The sequence below is a fragment of the Megascapheus bottae genome, chromosome 5 (assembly GCF_031878675.1).
Source record: "Megascapheus bottae isolate mThoBot1 chromosome 5, mThoBot2.hap1, whole genome shotgun sequence".
Taxonomy (NCBI): Eukaryota; Metazoa; Chordata; class Mammalia; order Rodentia; family Geomyidae; genus Megascapheus; species Megascapheus bottae.
Genome location: NC_143513.1, coordinates 82,110,917 through 82,131,449, shown reverse-complemented (window position 1 = coordinate 82,131,449; position 20,533 = coordinate 82,110,917). Strand labels below are relative to the sequence as shown.

The 20,533-nt window shown below is 47.9% G+C and overlaps 1 protein-coding gene across 2 annotated transcripts; it reads left to right on the top strand.

The window, feature by feature from the left end:
* The first annotated feature begins 3,603 nt into the window (after window positions 1-3,603).
* Abcf2 (ATP binding cassette subfamily F member 2) lies at window positions 3,604-18,748 on the top strand. Of its 2 annotated transcripts, none has more exons than XM_090333557.1 (15): window positions 3,604-3,815; window positions 4,469-4,667; window positions 7,021-7,233; window positions 7,614-7,796; window positions 7,870-8,041; window positions 10,967-11,062; window positions 12,057-12,159; window positions 14,973-15,068; window positions 15,200-15,319; window positions 15,403-15,492; window positions 15,781-15,891; window positions 16,258-16,320; window positions 16,486-16,614; window positions 17,120-17,323; window positions 18,097-18,748. In XM_090333557.1, exons 2-15 carry the CDS (start codon window positions 4,511-4,513, stop codon window positions 18,232-18,234), a joined length of 1,875 nt encoding a protein of 624 aa, XP_090189683.1. In that variant the 5' UTR covers window positions 3,604-3,815; window positions 4,469-4,510; the 3' UTR covers window positions 18,235-18,748. The 2 variants fall into 2 exon arrangements, with proteins under 2 accessions (XP_090189683.1, XP_090189682.1); XM_090333556.1 differs by having other exon boundaries at window positions 3,604-3,825.
* The last annotated feature ends 1,785 nt before the right edge of the window (window positions 18,749-20,533 follow it).

The following is a 20,533-nucleotide window of genomic DNA, read 5'->3' as shown; positions in this document are numbered from 1 at the left end:
TGACAGCTATTCATCTGACAGGGGATTAGTATCTAGATACATAAAGATTTCTTTCTTTTTTTTTTTTTTGCCAGTCCTGGGGCTTGAATTCAAGGCCTGAGCACTGTCCTTGGACTTTCTCAAGGCTAGAGCTCTACCACTTGAGCCTCAGCACCACTTCTGGCTTTTTCTATGTATGTGGTACTGAGGAATCAAACCCAGGACTTTGTGCATGCTAGGCAAGCAATTTACCACTAGGCCAAACTCCTGGCCCAGATATGTATTTTTTTTTAAAGGTAAGCACCCAAAAAACAAACAAACCAGCTAACAGTGGGCAAATTGACTGCACAGATAGTTCTGAAAAGAAACACAAATGACTGATACATGAAAAAAAAAAGTTCATCACCTTTCACCATCAGAGAAATACAAATCAAAACTTCACCAAGATTCCAGATATCACCCCAGTCACAATAGCTATCACCAAGAAACCAGAAAACAACCTGTAACAATAATGGCTGGTAGAAACTTTTTCTCTTTTTTTGCCAGTAGTAAGGTTTGAATTCAGGGCCTGGCCTCTGTCTCTGAGCCTCTCTGTGCTCCAGGATAGTACTCTACCCCTTGAGCCAAGCTGCTGCCAGCTTTTTCTGTGTATGTGGTACTGAGGAATCAAACCCAGGGCTTCGTGCGTGCTAGCCAAGCATTCTACCACTAAGCCACATTCCCAGGCAAGAAATATTTTTATTCTTTTTTTTCTTTTTCTTTTCTTTTCTTTTTTTTTTTTTTTTTGCCAATCTTGAGGCATGAACTGAGGGCCTGGGCTCTGTCCTTGGGCATGTTTTTGCTCAAGGTTAGAATTGTACCACTTGAGTCACAGCACCACTTCTGGCTTTTTCTGTGTATGTGGTACTGAGGAATTGAACCCAAGGCTTTGTGCATGCTATGAACACTCTACCACTAGGGTATGCTCCTAGTGTGAGCCACTGTCACCTGGCAGGAGCAACTTTTTGGGGTGTGGCAGTCCTAGAGCTTGCACTCAAGCCTTAGGTGCTGTCCATAAGCTTTTTTTGTTCGAGGCTGGTGCTCTACCACTTGAGCCACAGATCAACTTTCAGCTCTTTGGTGGTTAATTGGAGATAAGAATAGAATAGACTTTTCTGCTAGGATAGCTTTGAACTATGATCCTCAGATCTCAGCCTCCTGAGAAGCATGAACCACAATCAGCCATAAGAAGAAACAGAAGAAACCTTTTTTTGGGGGTGTCCAGTGAGGGGCTTGAACTCAATGCCTGGGCATTGTTCCTGAGTTCTTTCCCATCAAGGCTAGTGCTCTACCACTCTGAGCTACAGCTTCACTTCCAGCTTTCTGGTAGTGAATTGGAGATAAAAGTCTCATGGACTTTTCTGCTTGGGTTGGCTTTGAACCATGATCTTCATAACTCAGCCTCCTGATTACAGGCCACCAATGCCTAGCTTATCAAGAAACTTTTATATCCAACTACATACTATATATACTACACTAAATCCAACTACACTATTCCAGGGTATATATCCAAAGGAACCAAAGTCAGCACAAAAGAGACCGCTACACAAGCATGTTTACCAAAGCAAAATTCCCATTTATGGGATTATAGGATCATCCTATGAATGGATGAATAAAGAAAATGTCATCAATACACACAGTGGAGTAGTATTCAGGCATAAAGAAATATTATGCTACTCCTATACATATATCCAAAGGAAAATAAATCAACATACAATAGAGATTCCTGAACATTGATGTTTATAGTTCCACTATTCACAGTACTCAAACTATGGAGTCAGCCACAGTATCCTTCAACTGATGAATGGATGAACAAAACATGGTATGTAAATACACAGCGGAGTATTATTTAGCCATAAAGAATGAAATTATATTGTTTATAGGAAAATGAATGTACAGATCATGTTAAGTGAAATAAATATATTTTCTCACAACACCCCCCCCTCCCAAAAAAAACCCAGGAAACTATTAAAAAAAAAAGAGGCTGAGGTATGGCTTAGTCGTAGAGCACCTACCTACCAAACAGGAAGTTCATAGTTCAAGCCCTAACAGTGCCAAAGAAAGGTGGAGCAGGACTATTTGGGAAAAGGGAAACCGAGAGAGTGGCATAAGGGTAATGGTGTGCATATGATCAAAGTACATTATATGTGTGAAAGTATCCCCATGCAGCTCATTATTTCGTATAATATACACTAAAAAATATTCCTTCTTCATTTATGAGCTTCCTGAGGCCAGAGAACCGTTTATGACCAGCTCCACCTGATCCTGTCATACAGTAGTTTCTTAATTGCTGGAGGGCATTTTAGAAAAATTAAAGATCCATATATGAAATCTCATGGTTTATCTCTGAAGTATAAGTACAACTGGAGCATCACATTAAAGAGGAAAACTGTTGGGCCCCAGTGGCTCACTCCTGTAATCCTAACTACTCAGGAGACTGAGATCTGAGGATCCCTGTTCCAAGCCACCCAGGGCATCATCAGTCAGAAAAATCTGAAAATGGCAATGTGGCTCAAGTAGCAGAGTGCTAGAAGAAAAAAAAAAAAAAGAGGAAAACTGTTTCTGTGGGGGGGGGGGGGTCATGTCTGAGTCCTGGGACCACAGAGGAAAAGTTGGTACTTTTGAAGACTGAACTGTACTCAGGAGCAACAGCTTTTACCCCCTCCCTCTCTGTCTCATTGTGGTAGGTAGGAATGTAAACTAGTTCAGCCTATGAAAGTCAGTGTGGAGGGCCCTAAAAGTAGAACTACATTGTATCCAACTGTACTATACAACATTATTCCCAAATGGGAATACGGCTTGGATAAACATGGACCTGTTGCATGCTCTTGTATGTTGACTTTGATTCTTTTGTATACACTGACAAAGTATAGCTGGATACAATGTATTTCTATTTTTTAGGGCCCTCTACACTGATTTTCACAGGCTGCTGCACTCGTTTATACGCCATCAACAGTGTATAGGTTCCCCCAGCAGACAGGAACCTGGAAAAGCAACAAGGACCATAAAGACAAGGCAGGTAACCCAAAGTTTGGCTGAGACTTTAGACGGGGAATCTCGAAGTCACAGCTCAACGCAGCAGGGGTCTTTTTATAGCAGGTGCTTCATCAAGGATTCTGCTGCCAAGGGTCACGGACGACGTTGGCATCTTCTAAGTTTGGTTACCAAGGGATCAGCCTTTAAAATTTCGATTTCACCAAACGAAGACATATCTCCCACAACGAGATTCCGGGGGCATCACCCGCGCCGGTCCGTTTTCGGGGTCCCCGGGGCCCAGGACCCCTCACCCCCGGCCCTGCCCTCCGCCTCTGCCCCATTGTTCGGATCCGTTCCCGCGTGGGGCGGGCTGGGAACTGTAGTCACATTACGCGATGGCTAAGCTAGTCAGGCCGACCTTCAAAGCCGTGGTTTCCTCACAGCTCGATAGGTCTCCGGGAGGCGGGGCAAAGTCTTGCAGGCCCAGCCAGCTCGTCCAGGAGCAAGGCGGGACTCGCAGTTGCCAGCCCTGATGCCCGCCTGCGAGGAAAGGACTCCTGGACTCGCAGACTCCGACTCTTAACCCGAGCTTCGCGCCTTCTGATGATGTCAGGAGGTTCCCACGAAGACCCTGGGATACGTCGTAGTTCTCAAGGCGGAGTCCTCGCCTCGCTATTACAAGTCAAGGACTACATTTCCCAGAGAGCACCGCGACGGCGCGCCGACCACCTCCTGACGCCGTGATTGGTCGCTGTGCCGGCCGCACGCGGAGGAGCTCCCGGAGCCGCTCTGTTGCGACAGAGGCCGAGCGGCGCTGCCCAGTGAGTTGAGGTAAAGGGTCGCTGGGGGAGGAGGGCGCCGACCCGCGAGGGCAGGCCGAGGACGAGGAAGAGAGGACCGGGCCGGGATGGCGCGGGCCACGAGGGAGGAGAAAAGGCCTGGGGGAGAAGCTGACGCGCGGGACGTGGGGAGGCGAAAGAGGGGGGCTGAGTGCGGAGACTTTGAGGGGACCCGCCGGGAGAGGACGAGGGCGCCCCGAGAACCGGCCCGGCCCGGCAGTTGGGCGATGACGGGGGTGGGGGGCAGGGGAGAGCAAGCCCGGACACACGGGAGGAGGAAACCTGGAAAGTGAAGCGGCTGGCCGGAGTGCGAGTGCGGAGTGCCAAGTTGTGGGGAGACCGGAGAGTGGGGCAGAAGCGGGGCCCGCGCTGGAGGCCCTGGGAGCAGCGCGCTCCCCGAGCGGAGGAAGCCGCTTCCGGGAAGTGGTGGACGAGGCCTGGGGGGAGCGAGGTCAACACCGAAAGAGCAGCTGGAAGTCAGACCCGGCGTGAGAAACCCTGGCGAAGTTGGGGCAGAGCTTGAGGCGTGGGACAGAGGCGCCTTGGAAAATTCCAGAAAGGGATGGAGAGGGCTCGGGCACCTCCACCAGTAAATAAATGAAGGATTTTGGCACTATCTGTTTGCCCTCCTTCAGACTCCGTGCAGGAACAGAAATCTACGCCTGTGGTTCAACACCATGCCCTCCGACTTGGCCAAGAAGAAGGCAGCTAAGAAGAAGGAAGCCGCCAAAGCTCGACAGCGGCCCAAAAAGGGGCATGAAGAAAACGGAGATGCTGTCACAGAACCACAGGTGGCAGAAGAAAGGAGTGAGGCCAATGGCAGAGAGACCACAGGTAAATGACCTAAGGAGTGCCTTCTTGGTTTTGTTGTTAAGACTTAATGTGTTTCAGCCACAGTCAGAATCTAGCTGTTGGGTCACTGAGGAATACATACAGCTTGCATGGTGGTGAGTGCTATCATCCCAATACGAGAAGTCTGAAAGAGGAAGATCTCAAATGTCATCCTGTGTTACGAGTCAAAAAAAAAAAATTAAAAAGCTGGTCACTGGTGTGTCACACCTGTTTTCCTAGCTATTCAGGAAGCGGACATCTCAGGGTCGTGGTTCAAAGAAAGCTTGGGCACCAAGATCTTACAGAAATGGAGCTGTGGCTCAAGTGGTGGAATGCCATCCTTGAGTGAGTAAGCTTCAGGGTAGTATTCGGCCTTTGCGTTCAAGCCCCAGACTCAGCACTTCATTAATAACTAAACGGAAACACACATACACGTATGTGGGTGAAAGCTGGGGCTCATGCCACCCTCTTACTGATCAAGGAGGCAGCACAAGTGAGCACCCAGACAGTAGTTGTTGCACTGTGTATGAAGAGGGAGTCATCTCCCTGCTCCTTTCTCAGTTGATATTCCTAAACGTGGTTGCATAGCATACTAGGTTCTTACCACATGGCTCCCTGCTCTATGCCAACAGTGATTATCTCAGTCCCTTCTCAGTCTAACTCCAGTCTCCTCCATGCCCCCTAAAATTTTCCTCTACAGTCCTATCTTGACTCCTCATTACCTCCCACCCCCTTTTTGTCAGTTGTGGGGCTTGAACTCTGGTCCTGGGCATTGTCCCTGAGCTCTTCGGCTCAAGGCTACCTTTCTACCGATTGAGCCACAGTGCTGCCACTCCCTCCCCCCATCCCCTTTTTGTGCTGGCACTAGGACTTGAACTCAGGGTCTTTGCTTTTGTGCTTGAGTCTAGCATTCTACCATAACTCCACTTTTGGTTTTTTTTTTTTTTTTTTTGCTGGCTAACTGGAGATAAGAGTTTCATGGGCTTTACTGCCTGGGCTGGCTTCAAACTGTCATCCCCAGATGTCAGCCTCCTGTATAGGTGTCAGCCCCCAGCCTTCACTGTCCCATTAATAATGACCACATTTCTGTCCTTTCACATACGAAATTCTAATATTATGATGTTTGCACAAGCTACATTAGACATTTCTGCCAAAGTGGTTCAAGTGGTAGAGAGCCTACCTAACGAGCAAGCCCCAGATGTGTGCGTGTATGTATGTAGGTATGTGTGTGTGTGTGTCTATGTATGTATGTATGTATGTATGTATGTATGTATGTATGTATGTACATATTGGTGAGTTGAGTAGTATGAAAGTCTCTAATTTTATTTATTTATTTTGCCAGTCTTGGGGCTTGAACTCAGGGCCTGAGCACTGTCCTTGGACTTTCTCAAGGCTAGTTCTCTACCACTTGAGCCTCAGCACTACTTCTGGCTTTTTCTGTGTATGTGATACAATCAAACCTGGGTCTTTGTGCATGCAAGGCAAGTACTCGACCACTAGGCCAAACTCCCAGTCCTGAAAGTCTCTAATTCTAAGAGAAAGATAAGTGATAAGTCAACCAGACCAAGAAGTTTTATTCTTGGACAGAATAGTGAAGGATGGGAAGTTAAGAGTGATGAGAATGAAGCCAGGCAGAGCGACTCTCACCTGGGATCCTAGCTGTTCCCTTAGATCTCAGGGTTGAAGCCAGCTGGGCAGGAAAACAGTGAAACTTATTTCCAGTTAAGCACCAAAAAAATCGGAAGTGAAATGGATACTTACTATCCCTTATCTTTTTTTAATTAAAGAATTTATTAACATTGATTTTTACATCATATTTCAAATGATGTGTTTAACAAACAAGTATTCAAGAAGGGAATCTATATATAATCCCTGGCACTTAGATTTTAGAACATAATTAAAAGTAGGCTGAGGGTTTGTATGTCATAGATACATATGAATCTATGTCATAAATTTTTATGTCTATGTGGTTGTGTTTATATTTCCAATACCATGTTCATAGCATTGGCTACTCAAATATTGAGTCATCATTCTTGTACTGTTTGGATCTAATTCCCTTATCTTTTCCACCCAAGCACTAGCCCAAGCCCTGAGTTCAACCCCAGTACTGGCACCAAAAAAGAACAAGAATGGGAGCAAATAGGACATTAAGAATAAGGACATTATATTATGTTCAGAAGATGAGGCTGCTACAAAGTGAAGTTGTCCAAGGGAGCAGATGTGGGACGGCTGTGTGTGTTACACTCTCTGAGGCTCCTGAAACCTCTAAGTGCTCAGTCCTTCAGGAGCTGCCTACTAGTGCAAGTGCTAAGTCTGGTCTTACTGCCCCTGTCCGTAACTGAATTTCTGTCCCCAGAAGTGGATTTGCTGACCAAGGAGCTAGAGGACTTTGAGATGAAGAAAGCTGCTGCTCGTGCTGTCACTGGCGTCCTGGCCTCTCACCCCAATAGTACTGACGTCCACATTATCAACCTCTCACTCACCTTTCATGGTCAGGAGCTGCTCAGTGACACCAAACTGGAGTTAAATTCCGGCCGTCGTTATGGCCTCATTGGCTTAAATGGAATTGGTGAGTTCTTTAGAAGGTAAGGTAGATTTTTCTGCTTGGCACATGTGTCCATCGGTGTTTCTAGCTGTGTACAAATTAAGAAGTTTACCCTATGGTGGCAAACCAGATGAGCCCAAAGAACAGGAATTAGCAACACAGAGCCTATGTGGTAAGTGCTCCAAGTAGCTTGTTGCAATAGGTACAGGAAGATCTGGGGGGGGGGGGGAGGAGGCTGGGGGTAGTGGTGTGGGAGAGCTGTTTGTCATAAATGAAAATTCACTAGAAGAGTATCCCAGGAATGGGGAGTAGGAGGAATTGAAAGAATGAGGAGAGGAAGATATGCTGAGGAAGGGCATAAGAGGAAGAGTAGAGAAATAGCCAAATGCCCTCTCTCCTGTCAGGGAAGTCCATGCTGCTCTCTGCAATCGGGAAGCGTGAGGTGCCCATCCCTGAGCACATCGACATTTACCACTTGACCCGGGAGATGCCCCCTAGTGACAAGACCCCCTTGCAGTGTGTAATGGAAGTGGACACGGAGCGCGCCATGCTGGAGAGGGAGGCTGAGCGGCTGGCTCACGAGGACGGTAGGACTCCAGACCTGGGGTGGGCTTTGTCCTGAGAAAGACTCAAAGCCTGATGGCCCTGTGGTGTCCACAGCGGAGTGTGAGAAACTCATGGAACTCTATGAGCGCCTGGAGGAGCTGGACGCTGACAAGGCAGAGATGAGGGCCTCACGGATTTTGCATGGACTTGGTTTCACACCTGCTATGCAGCGCAAGAAGCTGAAGGACTTTAGTGGAGGCTGGAGGATGCGGGTTGCCCTTGCCAGGTGAGTTCTGCCCTCCTCTCCCCCCACTTCCTGAATTCCGCGTTTTCCTTTGTGAAGGCTTATTCCAGTGGGACTGTTAGCTGCCACTGTGTCAAGTGAGACAGGCATCCGTGGTGTGGAGAGAGTTTGTAGAATAGAGTAAGCTGCTAGTGGCTGAATCCAGAATGACTGATCAGTGCTAGATTACCAGCACAGGGTTTAGGAGTTCTTGAAGGTGAAATAGTTGAGTTCAGTTTTTCTTTCTTTTCCTTTTTTTTTTTCCCCCCCTTGAACTCAGGGCCTAGGCACTGTCCTTGCTCAAGGCTAGTGCTCTGCCACTTGAGCTACAGTGCCACTTTCAGCTTTTTCTGAGTATGTGGTATCGAGGAATCAAACCCAGGGTTTCATGCATGCTAGGCAAGCACTCTACCACTAGGTTATGTTCCTGGCCTCAGTTTTTCTTTCTTTCCTCCTGATTCCCTTCCAAACTTTTGTTATGTCCGTCCTTCTAATTCTTGCTGTAAAAATGTGTCTCAAAGCATGGTTCAAGTGATTGAGCACTTTCTTATACTGACATGTACATATGTGTACATATCAGTACTGACATGTGTACCTATGTCTGTAAATTGTGAAGATAAGATGTTAGCTGGATACATGCCTGTAATCTTGACTACTTGAGAGGCTGAGACAAGTGATCAGGAATAACTTAGGCAAAAAAACAAAAAAGCCATTTTATTATTGTAAAGGTGATGTACAGAAGAGTTACAGTTAGAGTACATTTCTTTTTCTACAATGTCACCTCTTCCTCACTCTCTCCCACCTCCTCCCTCCTCTATCTCCATCTACAAGTCCATAGTTCATTGTCAACATAGTGTCTAGTGAGTACTGCTACTGCATTTTGGGAAACTATATCTTTTTGTTGTTGTTGTCTTGGGGCTTGAACTCTGGACCTGGGCTCTGTCCCTAAGCTCTTCAGCTCAAGGCTAATGCTCTACCACTTTGAGTCAAAGCACCACTTCTGATTTTCTGGTGGATGGTTAGTTGGAGATGAGAGTCACAGACTTTCACAACCATTCTGTCTTTGAACCATGATCCTCAGATCTCAGCCTCCCGAGTAGGGAAACTGTATCTTGAAGATGAAATTTTAATATCTGTTGTAATGTCTGTTATTCTTACCCTGTGGAAGCCTGGGTCAAAATGAGTTTGTAGATCAACAACACCTCCAACCCCCTAGAATGCCTAGTTATATCAACTTGGTTATAATATAATGAAGTAATATAATGAATCTCTGTAATATAAACAAATACCTGAGGCTGTGTATTCTATGAAGAAAAGAGGCTCGTTTTGCTTATGGTTTTGGATATTCAAGGCTATTACATCTGATAGCAGCTGCCCCACTGGAAAGTTCTGAGTCAGGACATGAAGCAAGATGAAGTATTCATGCATCCTCTCTGTTTTAGTTTTTTTGTATTTTTGGTTTTTTGGTCAGTCATGGGGCTTGAACTCTGGGCCTTGTCGCTGTCCCTGAGCTCTTCAGTTTAAGACTACCACCCTACCCCTGAGCCACAGCGCCACTTCCAGTTTTCTGGTCTTAATTGGAGATAAGAGTCTCATGCCCGGCTGCAGGCTTTGAACCATGATTCTAGATCTCAGCCTCCTGATTACAGCCATGAGCCACCCGCACAGTGAGCCACTGTGCCCTGCTCCCCTCTTTTTATTTGTTTATTTACATTTCTTTGAGACCATATTTTGCTGTATAGCTCAGGCTGGCCTCAGCTTCCATGCTATTTTAGTATTACAGGTATGAGCTCACATGCCTAGCTGGTATTCCCTTCTCAAAGCTACCAGAACCTACTAGTGGGACTCTATCCTGAAAACCTTACCAAATCCTAATCCATTCCCAGAGCTACACCTCTAAACACCATAGTGTACGCTCTCTTAGTACTTCACACAGGGTGGGTCCTCTGTCAGTGACCAGAGCACTCAATAGATTCGCTAGTAATAGTACTGGGGTTTGAACACAGAGCCTTGTATTCTTGGCTTTTTTACTCATGGCTAACACTACCACTTGAGTCACACCTCCAGTCTGCATTTTGCTTTTTTTTTTATCTCAGGGCCTGAGCACTGTCCTGTCCTTGGACTTTCTCAGGGCTAGAGCTCTACCACTTGAATCACGGCACCGCTTCTGGCTTTGTCTATGTATATGGAACCAAGGAATCGAACCTGGGTCTTCGTATATTCTACCACTAGAGCCAAACTCTGGGCCCCATTTTGCTTATTAATTAGAGATAGAGTCTTATAAACATTTCTGCCTGGGCTGGCTTCAAACCTTGATCCTCTGCTCTATACCTCCCATCGACCCCTGGCTAAATAGATCATTATTTAACCCCACTGTTCTCTCGGAATGCGTTGGTAGGACAGCCCCACTCCTCGGAAGGGTTGCCTGTGTGAGTCTTTGGTTCCCTTTGCTGAGAGTGATGAGGAGCTCAGGCTCACCTGGAGCTGTGTCTCCTTCAGCAGGCCGCAGGCAGAATGCTGGGATTTGATGTCTGGAGGTCTAAGACATTCCCTAAGAGTCGTAACCAACTGCAGGATTGGAAATGGAGCTGTAGTCGGTCCCTACACTTCACCAGTTTAAAGGAAAGAGCATTCTTCATTCTCCTTGCTAGAGGAGACAGCCTTATCAGTACTAATCTTAGTACTATTTTGCTTTTAGCAACTTAGTTTCCAATCACAGTATCAGAATAAAAGACTCATTTCCCAATCTTATCTGCAGACTAAATTCCTATGCTTGTACACCTGCTTTCTCTGCTTTTTCTCAACTCTGAACTCTGGTTTCTCCCCTTTCCTCTATGGTATAAAACCTAGACTGATTTCAGGATTCAAGCCAGGCTCCCTCCATTTAGCACTCATGATACAGGTGTTGTCTCCTCTCCTGTCCTTCAGAGCCCTCTTCATCCGGCCTTTTATGCTGCTCCTGGACGAACCCACCAACCACCTAGACCTGGACGCTTGTGTGTGGCTGGAAGAAGAACTGAAGACGTAAGTGGGCAGGTGGTGATGGGGTGAGCATGCCTTAATACAGTGTCTAGAACCACTCAGAGAATAGAGCAGTGAGAAAACGGATCCAAGTCAGGCCAGGTGGGACTCGTAGGCTGGCCTTATTGTCTGAAGCAGGTCAGCCTTGAGAAACAACTGTTTTTCCTTCATTTAAAAGACACCATGTGGGCTGGGAGTTTGGCCTAGCGTGCACGAAGACCTGGGTTCAATTCCTCGGTACCACCTACATAGAAAAAAGCAGGAGGTGGTGCTGAGGCTCAAGTGGTAGAGCTCTAGCCGTGATAAAGTCCAAGGACAGTGCTCAGGCCCTGAGCTCAAGCCCAGGACTGGCCAAAAAAAGACCTCATGTAAAGAGGATCTCTTGTTTAAGATCCTGAGGTAGTAACAAAGGAAAAGAAGAGTGAGTGCTCAGGCTTCTTTTGTGGCTATAGTTCTGAATAATGGTGGTGTCAAGCTTTTCAAAAAAGCTTTTAGTAGTACAGTAACTTTTAGTGTATCTTCCAGAAAGAAATACTTGTGTTCATACTTCTGTGTTCCAGCTCTCACCCACAGTTCTAGGTACCCTTAGGGATATGTGTGCATCTACAATTTGACCCCCCTCCCTTTTTTTTTTTTTTTTTTTGCCAGTCCTGGGCTTGAGTTCAGGGCCTGAGCACTGTCCTTGGACTTTCTCAAGGCTAGAGCTCTACCACTTGAGCCTCAGCACCACTTCCAGCTTTTTCTATGTATGTGGTACCGAGGAATCGAACCCGGGTCTTCATGCATGTTAGGCAAGCACTCTACCACTAGGCCAAACTCCTGGCCCCACACTTTGACCCTTTGACCATCATTGTTACCACCATCCTATTGAAAGGCACCAGAAGCCCCGGGGGTGTACACTAGGCTGTGGTGTGGCCTAGGTGCACTGAGGCGCCAAGAGAGGAAAGGATCTGCCCCAGTACTGAATACTGTCCTGATTGGTTGTTTGGCTTCGCAGCTTTAAGCGTATCCTGGTCCTCGTGTCTCACTCTCAGGATTTCTTGAATGGTGTCTGCACCAATATCATCCATATGCATAACAAGAAACTCAAGTATTATACGGTGAGTAGGTGGGCCTCTGTTTTCCAACCCTCTGACATTCTCCTTCAAAAACAACAGTAAAAGGTCTTTTTTCTCTATTGCTATAAAATAAAAATAGTGACAAGAAGCCCTGTGCCTTGACTTACTCTAGTCCTAATGCCATCACTTTCAGGGCATAGGCCATTGGCAGCGGCTGCATTTGGTATGTGCTTGCCTTATGGCAAAGCAGTTGACAACTCCATGTCAGGGAAGGCCCTGTGTCCTGCACCTGATCATGTGCTTTGTTCACTCTTAGGAGAGTTTGGGTGCCCAAAAGTCAGAATCTACTTCTCTGAGCATAGTGGGGTGGGGTTAGGGTGTCAGAACCTCCCTACTGTGCCTTGCTTTTGTCCTTTTTTCTTTCTTTCTTTTTTTTTTTAAATAAGTTATGGGACTTGAACTCTGAGCCTGGGTGCGGTAGCTGAGCTCTTCAGCTCAAGGCTAGCATTCTACTACTTTGAGCCTCAGTGTCACTTCCCGTTTTCTGGTGGTTAATTGGAAGTAAGAGTCTCTTGGACTTTCGTGCTCCATCTGGCTTTGAACTATGATCCTCAGACTTCAGCCTCCTGAGTAGTTAGGATTATAGGTGTGAGCTACCAGCACCCAGCTGCGCATTGCTTTTTTAATAGTTAAAAAAAAACAAAAATGAAAAATAAAGCTGAGTGTGGTGGAAGGCACCTATAACCCAGTTACTAGAGAGATAAGTAAGAGGATTGAGCTACACCATGAGATCCTGTCACAAAAAAAAGGAAGATAAAAAAATAATTAAGCACACCATAAAAGTAATAATTTCTTATTTTTTCCTTTTTCTTTTTTTTTTTTTGGTGGGCCATTGGGCTTGAGCTCAGCCTGGGTGCTGTCCTTGAGCTCTTCAACTCAAGGCTACTTCCCTACCCTTGAGCCAAGCCCCACTTCCCCTTTTTTGGAGGTTAGATGGAGATAAGAGTCTCAGGTCCTTTTGTGCCGGGGCTGGCTTTGAATCTTGATCCTCAGATGTCAGTCTCTTGAGTAGCTAGGATTATAGGCATGAGCCATTGTGCCCAGCAAAAGTACTAATATCTTACATTGTCTTTCAGAATTCTGCATGCTTGCAAAATTCATAGTAAATTTCATATATACGGGGTAAAAATTTAGCTTAGTGATAAAGTGCTTGTCTAGTATGCATGAAACCCTGGGTTCGATTCCTCAGTACCACATAAACAGAAAAAGCTTGAAGTGGCACTGTGGCTCAGATTATTAGCACTGAGCAAAAGAAATCCAGTGACAGTGCCCAGGTCCTGAATTCTAGACCCAGGATTGGCAAAAATTAAAATATAAAAGGAAATTTCATATATATGTAAATTCTTTTTAAACCTAGTTGTAGTTTTAGGAATCATTGTATTCTGGGAATGGAAGTTAAGCTCACAGTGATGGAGTACTTGGGCCCTGAGTTCAAAGCCTAATACTAAAAGAAAAAAAGTAAAAGAATAGTAATTCTATTCTATACATTACTTTTTAAATTTAGTACATCTTGGACCTGTTTTCCAAATGAATTGTAGATATGAACATACTACCCAAAGCTTTTTTTGTCTTTTTTTTTTTTAATTTGCTGTCGGGGCCTTGTACTTATTGACAGGTAGTCTGCCACAGAGCCATGGTGAAATGGCAGAAAATGATGTGTGCCAGTACCATGGTTTAAATTCAGGCCTCCCACTCTTGCTCAGCTTTCTTGCTCATGGTTGGTGCCTCCAAATCTATTTTGCAAGTTAATTGGAGTCTTCTAGACTTGTCTGTCAGAGCTGACTCCAAACCTCTCATCTTCCAGGTCTCAGCTTCCTAAGTAGCTATGGTTTCAGGTATACAGAGCCTCCAGCATGTGACTTATTAGCCCCTTTAAAAACTGGTATTTTTAAGCCAGGTGCCATGGCTCACACCTGTAATCCTAGCTATTTAGCCTGAGGCTCTTATCTCCAGTTAACCACTAGAAAATGTGAAGTGGTGCTGTGGCTCAAGGGGTAGGGCGGTAGCCTTGAGCTGAAGAGCTCAGGGACAGTGCCCAGAGTTCAAGCCCCATGACCACCAAAAAAACCCAAACTTGTATTTTTTTTAATGTTATTATAAAGATGATGTATGGTTAGATGCAGTTATCTTTTTTCCCCTTCATTTTCTAGAGCAAGTCCTTTTTAAAGCGTATTTAGCTTCAGTACAGATACCAGTTGTTCAGGCTGTACTGGGCTCTAAATCTGATTGATCTGTTTCCCCTTATGGGAATAGCTCTTCTGGTCCTTGTGTCCATCTGCTTCCGGGGTGATGGTAGTATGACAGTGATGTTCTGGGATGCTCCCATCACTGGGTGTCCTTCTGACTAAGGGTTTACCCCAGAGTCTGGCTTGGCTAGACTCAGTAAGTATGTCACATTCTAGGCTAGGTTGTGCCTCCTCCTTTCCTTCTTTTTTTTTTTTTGTTTGGTTTTTTTTTTTGCCAGTCCTGGGGCTTGAACTCAGGGCCAAGCACTGTCCTTGGTTTTTCTCAAGGCTATAGAGCTCTACTGTTTGAGCCACAGCACCACTTCTGGCTGTGTGCGTGCGTGCGTGCATGCGTGCGTGCGTGTGTGCGTGTGTGTACATACCTGGGTCTTTGTGTATGCTAGGCAAGTATTCTACCATTAGGCCAAACTCCCAGCCCCATGCCTCCTTCTTTCTTACTGCACAGGCTGATAGCCAAATCAGTATCACCTCATCCTTCTAAACTCTGACTGAGACCGGGACTGAGACCGGGTTAAAGCCACCTGCCCTGCCTGGTACATTTCCCTACAGGGTAATTATGATCAGTACGTGAAGACGCGGCTGGAGCTGGAGGAGAACCAGATGAAGAGGTTTCACTGGGAGCAGGACCAGATTGCACACATGAAGGTGGGGAGATGATGGAGCTGAGGAGTTGGGTACACGGGAGCAGGCCAGAAAGAAGGATGGTCATCATTTCTGGCGGGGTTTTACAGTTGTTTGGAGTCCACATACTCCAAGCCCCTTTCTGTCTTTTCCAGAACTATATTGCTAGATTTGGTCATGGTAGTGCCAAGTTGGCCCGGCAGGCCCAGAGCAAGGAGAAGACACTGCAGAAAATGATGGCGTCAGGACTGACAGAGAGGGTTGTGAGCGACAAGGTGAGGTGGAGTGGGTGTGGGCATGGGTGGCTACAGTGTGGGGTGGGAGAGCACCCGGCTGATGATGCTGCTCCTCTTCGCAGACTCTGTCGTTTTATTTCCCACCATGTGGCAAGATCCCTCCCCCTGTTATTATGGTGCAGAATGTGAGCTTCAAGTACACGAAAGATGGGGTAAGTGGAGGCCAAGGCACCTCTGAATGCACACGGTGGGCCTCTTCTGTCCCTCATGTGTCCCCTGATGTGTTAGCTGACCCATGAGGGAAGGGATGAGGTTTTCGTGTGTGGCTGTTGGGGCCTCACGATGACTCTCTGAGCTCCTTCCTGACAAGAATGTCTCTCTGTGGGGTTGGTGGGCAGAGGCAGTGAGTTTGGGTCTCCTGTCTGCTCCCCTGGTGAGTGGGACTCCATAGTGCTGGACCCAGCTGCTAACCCATCATTTGTATCTCATACCCACCTCAGCCCTGTATCTATAATAATCTGGAATTTGGTATCGACCTCGACACACGCGTGGCTCTGGTAGGGCCCAATGGAGCAGGGAAGTCCACTCTTTTGAAGCTGCTTACTGGAGAGGTACGGTGCTATCAGAAATGTGGCCACTGTGGATGGAAAGGGGTGGGTGAGGGGCTTGCTCCCGTGAAGAGGGTGTCTTGGTTTGACTGAGCCCCCTGGAATGGCTGGGCAGTAGGCAGAGGGAGGAAGGAGCCACATGTCTGTCTCAGCACTTGTCTACTTCTCCTCATTGTCCAGTACAGTAGACCTAGAAATGGTAGCTAGTTCCTGACCCCAGTCAGTGGTGTGGTGTGGTGTTTCTCACATGCGTTTTGGTGCATCTTCCTGGATACTTTCACAGTGCTCAGAGCGGTGGTCTGAGCAGTCCCTTGAGCCGTGCTCAGCCTGAGGCGTTGGTTCCTCTGCTCACGACTTTCTCCTTCCCAGCTGCTGCCCACAGACGGGATGATCCGGAAGCACTCCCACGTCAAGATAGGACGTTACCACCAGGTATGGGCCTGGGGTAAGGCTGGGGACAGTCAGGGTGGCGCGGTCGTCACTGGCCTGGCCCTTCCAGGAGTGCCAGCTTGCCTCTTGTCCTGAGAGGTAGGTGCCTGGGTAGAGGTGGAGCCGTGCCCACAGGCAGCCTCACACCGGCGGCCCTGTCTCCTGCAGCATTTGCAGGAGCAGCTGGACTTGGATCTCTCGCCTTTGGAGTACATGATGAAGTGCTACCCGGAGATCAAGGAGAAGGAGGAGATGAGAAAGATCATTGGGCGATACGGCCTGACAGGGAAGCAGCAGGTTAGCAGGGGGGGGGGGGGAGAGGAGCTGGGAGGCCCCGGCTCTGGTAATGCCACATGCTGAGTCCAATCCCTGAGAGTACTCGTCACACTTCCCCTAGATGGTTGTCAGGTGTGTCACTTTGAGGCTGGGACTAAAGATAGGGCACTGCTCTCTGACCTGCCCTTGTGCCAGAGTACTTAACGGGGAGGGACTTTAATCTAGGAAACAATTTCCTGGATCCAGACCTGGAAAAGAGGAGTCATGGATTGGCTCAGTTCATGGGACTTAAGTGCCAGGAGAATGGGAGGTGAGACAGGCACTGGCAGAACAGTCAGGGCACGTGCTTGCTGTCCAGAGCAAACACTGAGCCACCCACCCTCCCTGCATGTGCTTTTGGGGCTTTCGGAACCTTAATTTTTAGAAAAGTGCAGTCATAGTGATAGAGGAGCCAGGGAATGGGGAGGGAGGTATCCCGCTGCACGCTGAGGGTTGTCCCATCTCCTGTGTGCCTGGGTCCCCCCAGGTAAGCCCCATTCGGAACCTGTCTGATGGGCAGAAGTGCCGGGTCTGTCTGGCGTGGCTGGCCTGGCAGAACCCTCATATGCTCTTCTTGGATGAACCCACCAATCACCTGGACATCGAGACCATTGATGCCCTGGCAGACGCCATCAATGAGTTTGAGGGTGGTATGATGCTCGTCAGCCATGACTTCAGACTCATTCAACAGGTGAGGTTCGCTGTGGCCTGAGGCACAGCCCAGAGTGTCTGGGTTGAGGTGGGGCGGGGCGTGGGGGGGACTTCAGTGCATGTTGGTTGCATTCAGAGAAGGGACTCAGGTGGGGTGGTGTGGTGAGCACATGCCCTCATGGCTGCTTGGGAGGCAGGTCGGCTTACTAGGTGGTATTGGCCCACACGGAGCAGATTCTTTGGTCCAAAACCATTATTGTAGTAAGAAAGCTTGAATTAGGAAGAGGGCTGCTAGTATCATTGAAGAAAAAGGCTGCAGAGCATTTCTGAAGCTTTGGAGAAAATGGGATAGAAAAAGCATGTGAGGCCGGGCGTGTGGCCTAGTGGTAGAGTGCTTGCCTAGCATGCGTGAAGCCCTGGGTTCCATTCCTTGGTACCACATACACAGAGAAAGCCAGAAGTGGGGCTGTGACTCAAGTGGCAGAGCTCTAGCCTTGAGAAAGCCCAAGGACAGTGCCCAGGCCCTGAGCTCAAGCCCCAGGATTGAGAAAAGGCAAAAGCATGTGCGTGTGAAGTGTTTGGACAGGTCCCCTGGAGGAAGGCCCTGGGACGGGCTATGTGCTTCCTCATGACTGACACTGCAAAGCCTGTAGAGGGAGGGAGGGGATTGGACTTGGCCCAGAGTGAGGTGGTAGTGGCTTCCAGCTCGACCTCTAGAATGGGGGGCTTGGAGGTCTGCTTGATGGGTGAGGAGAGGATGGTTGGGGAGGGAGGGGAGAGAAGAGCCGTGTCAGACTAGGATCTGCTTTTCAGGTCGCACAGGAAATTTGGGTCTGTGAGAAGCAGACAATCACCAAGTGGCCTGGAGACATCCTGGCCTACAAGGAGCACCTCAAGTCTAAGCTGATCGACGAGGAGCCCCAGCTCACCAAGAGGACCCACAACGTGTGAGCCCTCAGCTAGGCTTGGGTCAGGAGTGCCACCTGACCATCGCTCAGGACAGGACCCTGGGGCCACACTCCTACGTTGCTGCAATACCACCCCGGCCTCTCCCCTGCCTCAGCCTGCCTCTGCTGCACTCTTACCTTACCGACAGCAAGACAGTGCCCATCTGTCTCCCGTCCTCCTTCCGGTTCCATCTATCCATCTCTGGACTCAACTGGCTTTCCCTTCGGCGCCTTGCTGGCTCCTCCACCCTGAGAGAGTTGCAGCAGAGGTGCCTGGGTCAGCCCGGGCCCACGCTCTGGATTTGGCTGGTGGAGCCTCGTTTTCGGGTCTTGGTGATGTCGGAGGAATGTTCCCAGCCCACCGCCCTATTTCTTTATGCTTCCAACTTGGATCTCTGGACCAGAACCATACCAGTTCTGGTTGGTTTTTTAATAGTTATAGCAGTGTAACTTTTAGACCTGCGTGACATCTACAAAGCATCCAATAAAGAGGAAGCCATGTCCCTTCTTTCCTTCTTCCCAGGGCTCTGGGGCCTTCTTCCCTCCTCGGGGCTTGAAGAATGGCTCCTTTTCTGCTGTTTTGGGTGGTGCCTCGTGGGCCTTAGCATGAAGCACACAAAAGGGAGCGGCTTCACCAGGCCTCACCCAGAGTTTCTGGTTCAGTAGGTCTAAGTACAGCCAAGAGTTAACATTTTCCCCCAGTTTATTTTGTTGTTGTTTCGGAGGTGATAAACAGCAGGGTTGTCTCTACGTGCACACATGCTGCCTCTCGCTTAGTGTCCTCTGTTTCCACATTCTCTCCATCTCCCTCCAGTCCCACACTTCACTTTCCTCAATGTCTGGTGCAGCCACTGTGCTCCCCTGCTGCACTTTTCCACCCTTTTTCCCCTGATGTGCCAAGTTAACATTTTTCTCCTTCCTCTCCTCCCTCCCTTACTCCTTTCCTCCTTCCTTCCCTTTTGATTTTTGGTGTGCTGATATTGGCCTCAGCGTTTTTGCTCAAGACTGGTCCTCTGGCACTTGAGCCGTGTCTCCACTTTCAGCTGTCTGCTCTAGTTGATGGGGATAAATCTCATGGAGACTGCCCAGGATAGCTTCCAGCCTCGACTCGCAGGTCTCGGGTTCCTGAGTAGCTTGGATTATAGGTGTGAGCCACTGGCACCTGGCTAAGAATCAACATTTCTAACAATTCCTGGCAGATGTCAATGCCACAGAGGTAGAGGCTGTGCTTGGGAAGCACTCTTCTCAGGCATGTTTTACAGTGTGACTCCAGCCACCACATTTAGAATCTCTTGGGCCAGGAGTTCGGCCAAGTGGCAGAGTGCTTGTCTAGCATGCACAAAGACCCACATTCGATTCCTCAGTACCACATACATAGAAAAGCCGGAAGTGGTGCTGTGGCTCAAGTGGTAGAGCGCTAGCCTTGAGAACTAGTGCTCAGGCCCTGAGTTCAAGCTTGCCCATTTTAAGAATGCCTGGAAAATTCACCAATTATATATTTCTAATATAGAGCTGGAGGCAAAAATCCCTCAATGTACTGTGTGTGTTTTTTGTAATATGGGGGCTTGAACTCAAGGTCTTGTAATTGCTAGGCAGGTGGCTCTGCCACTTGAGCCACACACAGAATCTGAGGCCACGTCTGTATTTCTGCAAAGTGCTGAAGCAGAGACTGAGGGAGCCAACTAAGAATGTCATGTGGAGAAATAGAACTTTTTTTTTTTTTTGCCAGTCGTGGGGCTTGAACTTAGGGCCCGAGCACTGTTCCTGGGTTTTGCTCAAGGCTAGCACTCTACCACTTGAGTCACAGTACCACTTCCAGCTTTTTCTGTATACATGGTACCAAGGAATCGAACCCAGGTCTTCGTGCACGTCAGGCAAGCACTCTACCACTAGGCCACACTCCCAGCCCCAGAACTCACTTTTATTTACACTGGCAGGTCCAGAGGAGTCTCTAGTCCAGACTGAGCCCTGACAATCCTGGAATCAGGTGGTCACAGTGGCAGGTCTTCCTTAGCCAGCAGGCGGTCAGAGGCCCCAACGCCACTGTTAATGCCCCAGTCAACAAGTCACCTAGGGCTTGCCAGAACTAAAGCGGCCTGTTTGTGTGGTGACTTGGAAAGTGTGAGTGAAGCCAGAGTGTGGTCTAGGATAAGTAATCATTTTTTTTTTTGCCAGTCCTGGGGCTTGAACTCAGGGTCTGGCTTTCTCAAGGCTGGAGCTTTACCACTTGAGCAACAGCATCACTTCTGGCTTTTTCTATGTATATGGGACTGAGGAATAGAACCCGGGTCTTCATGCATGCT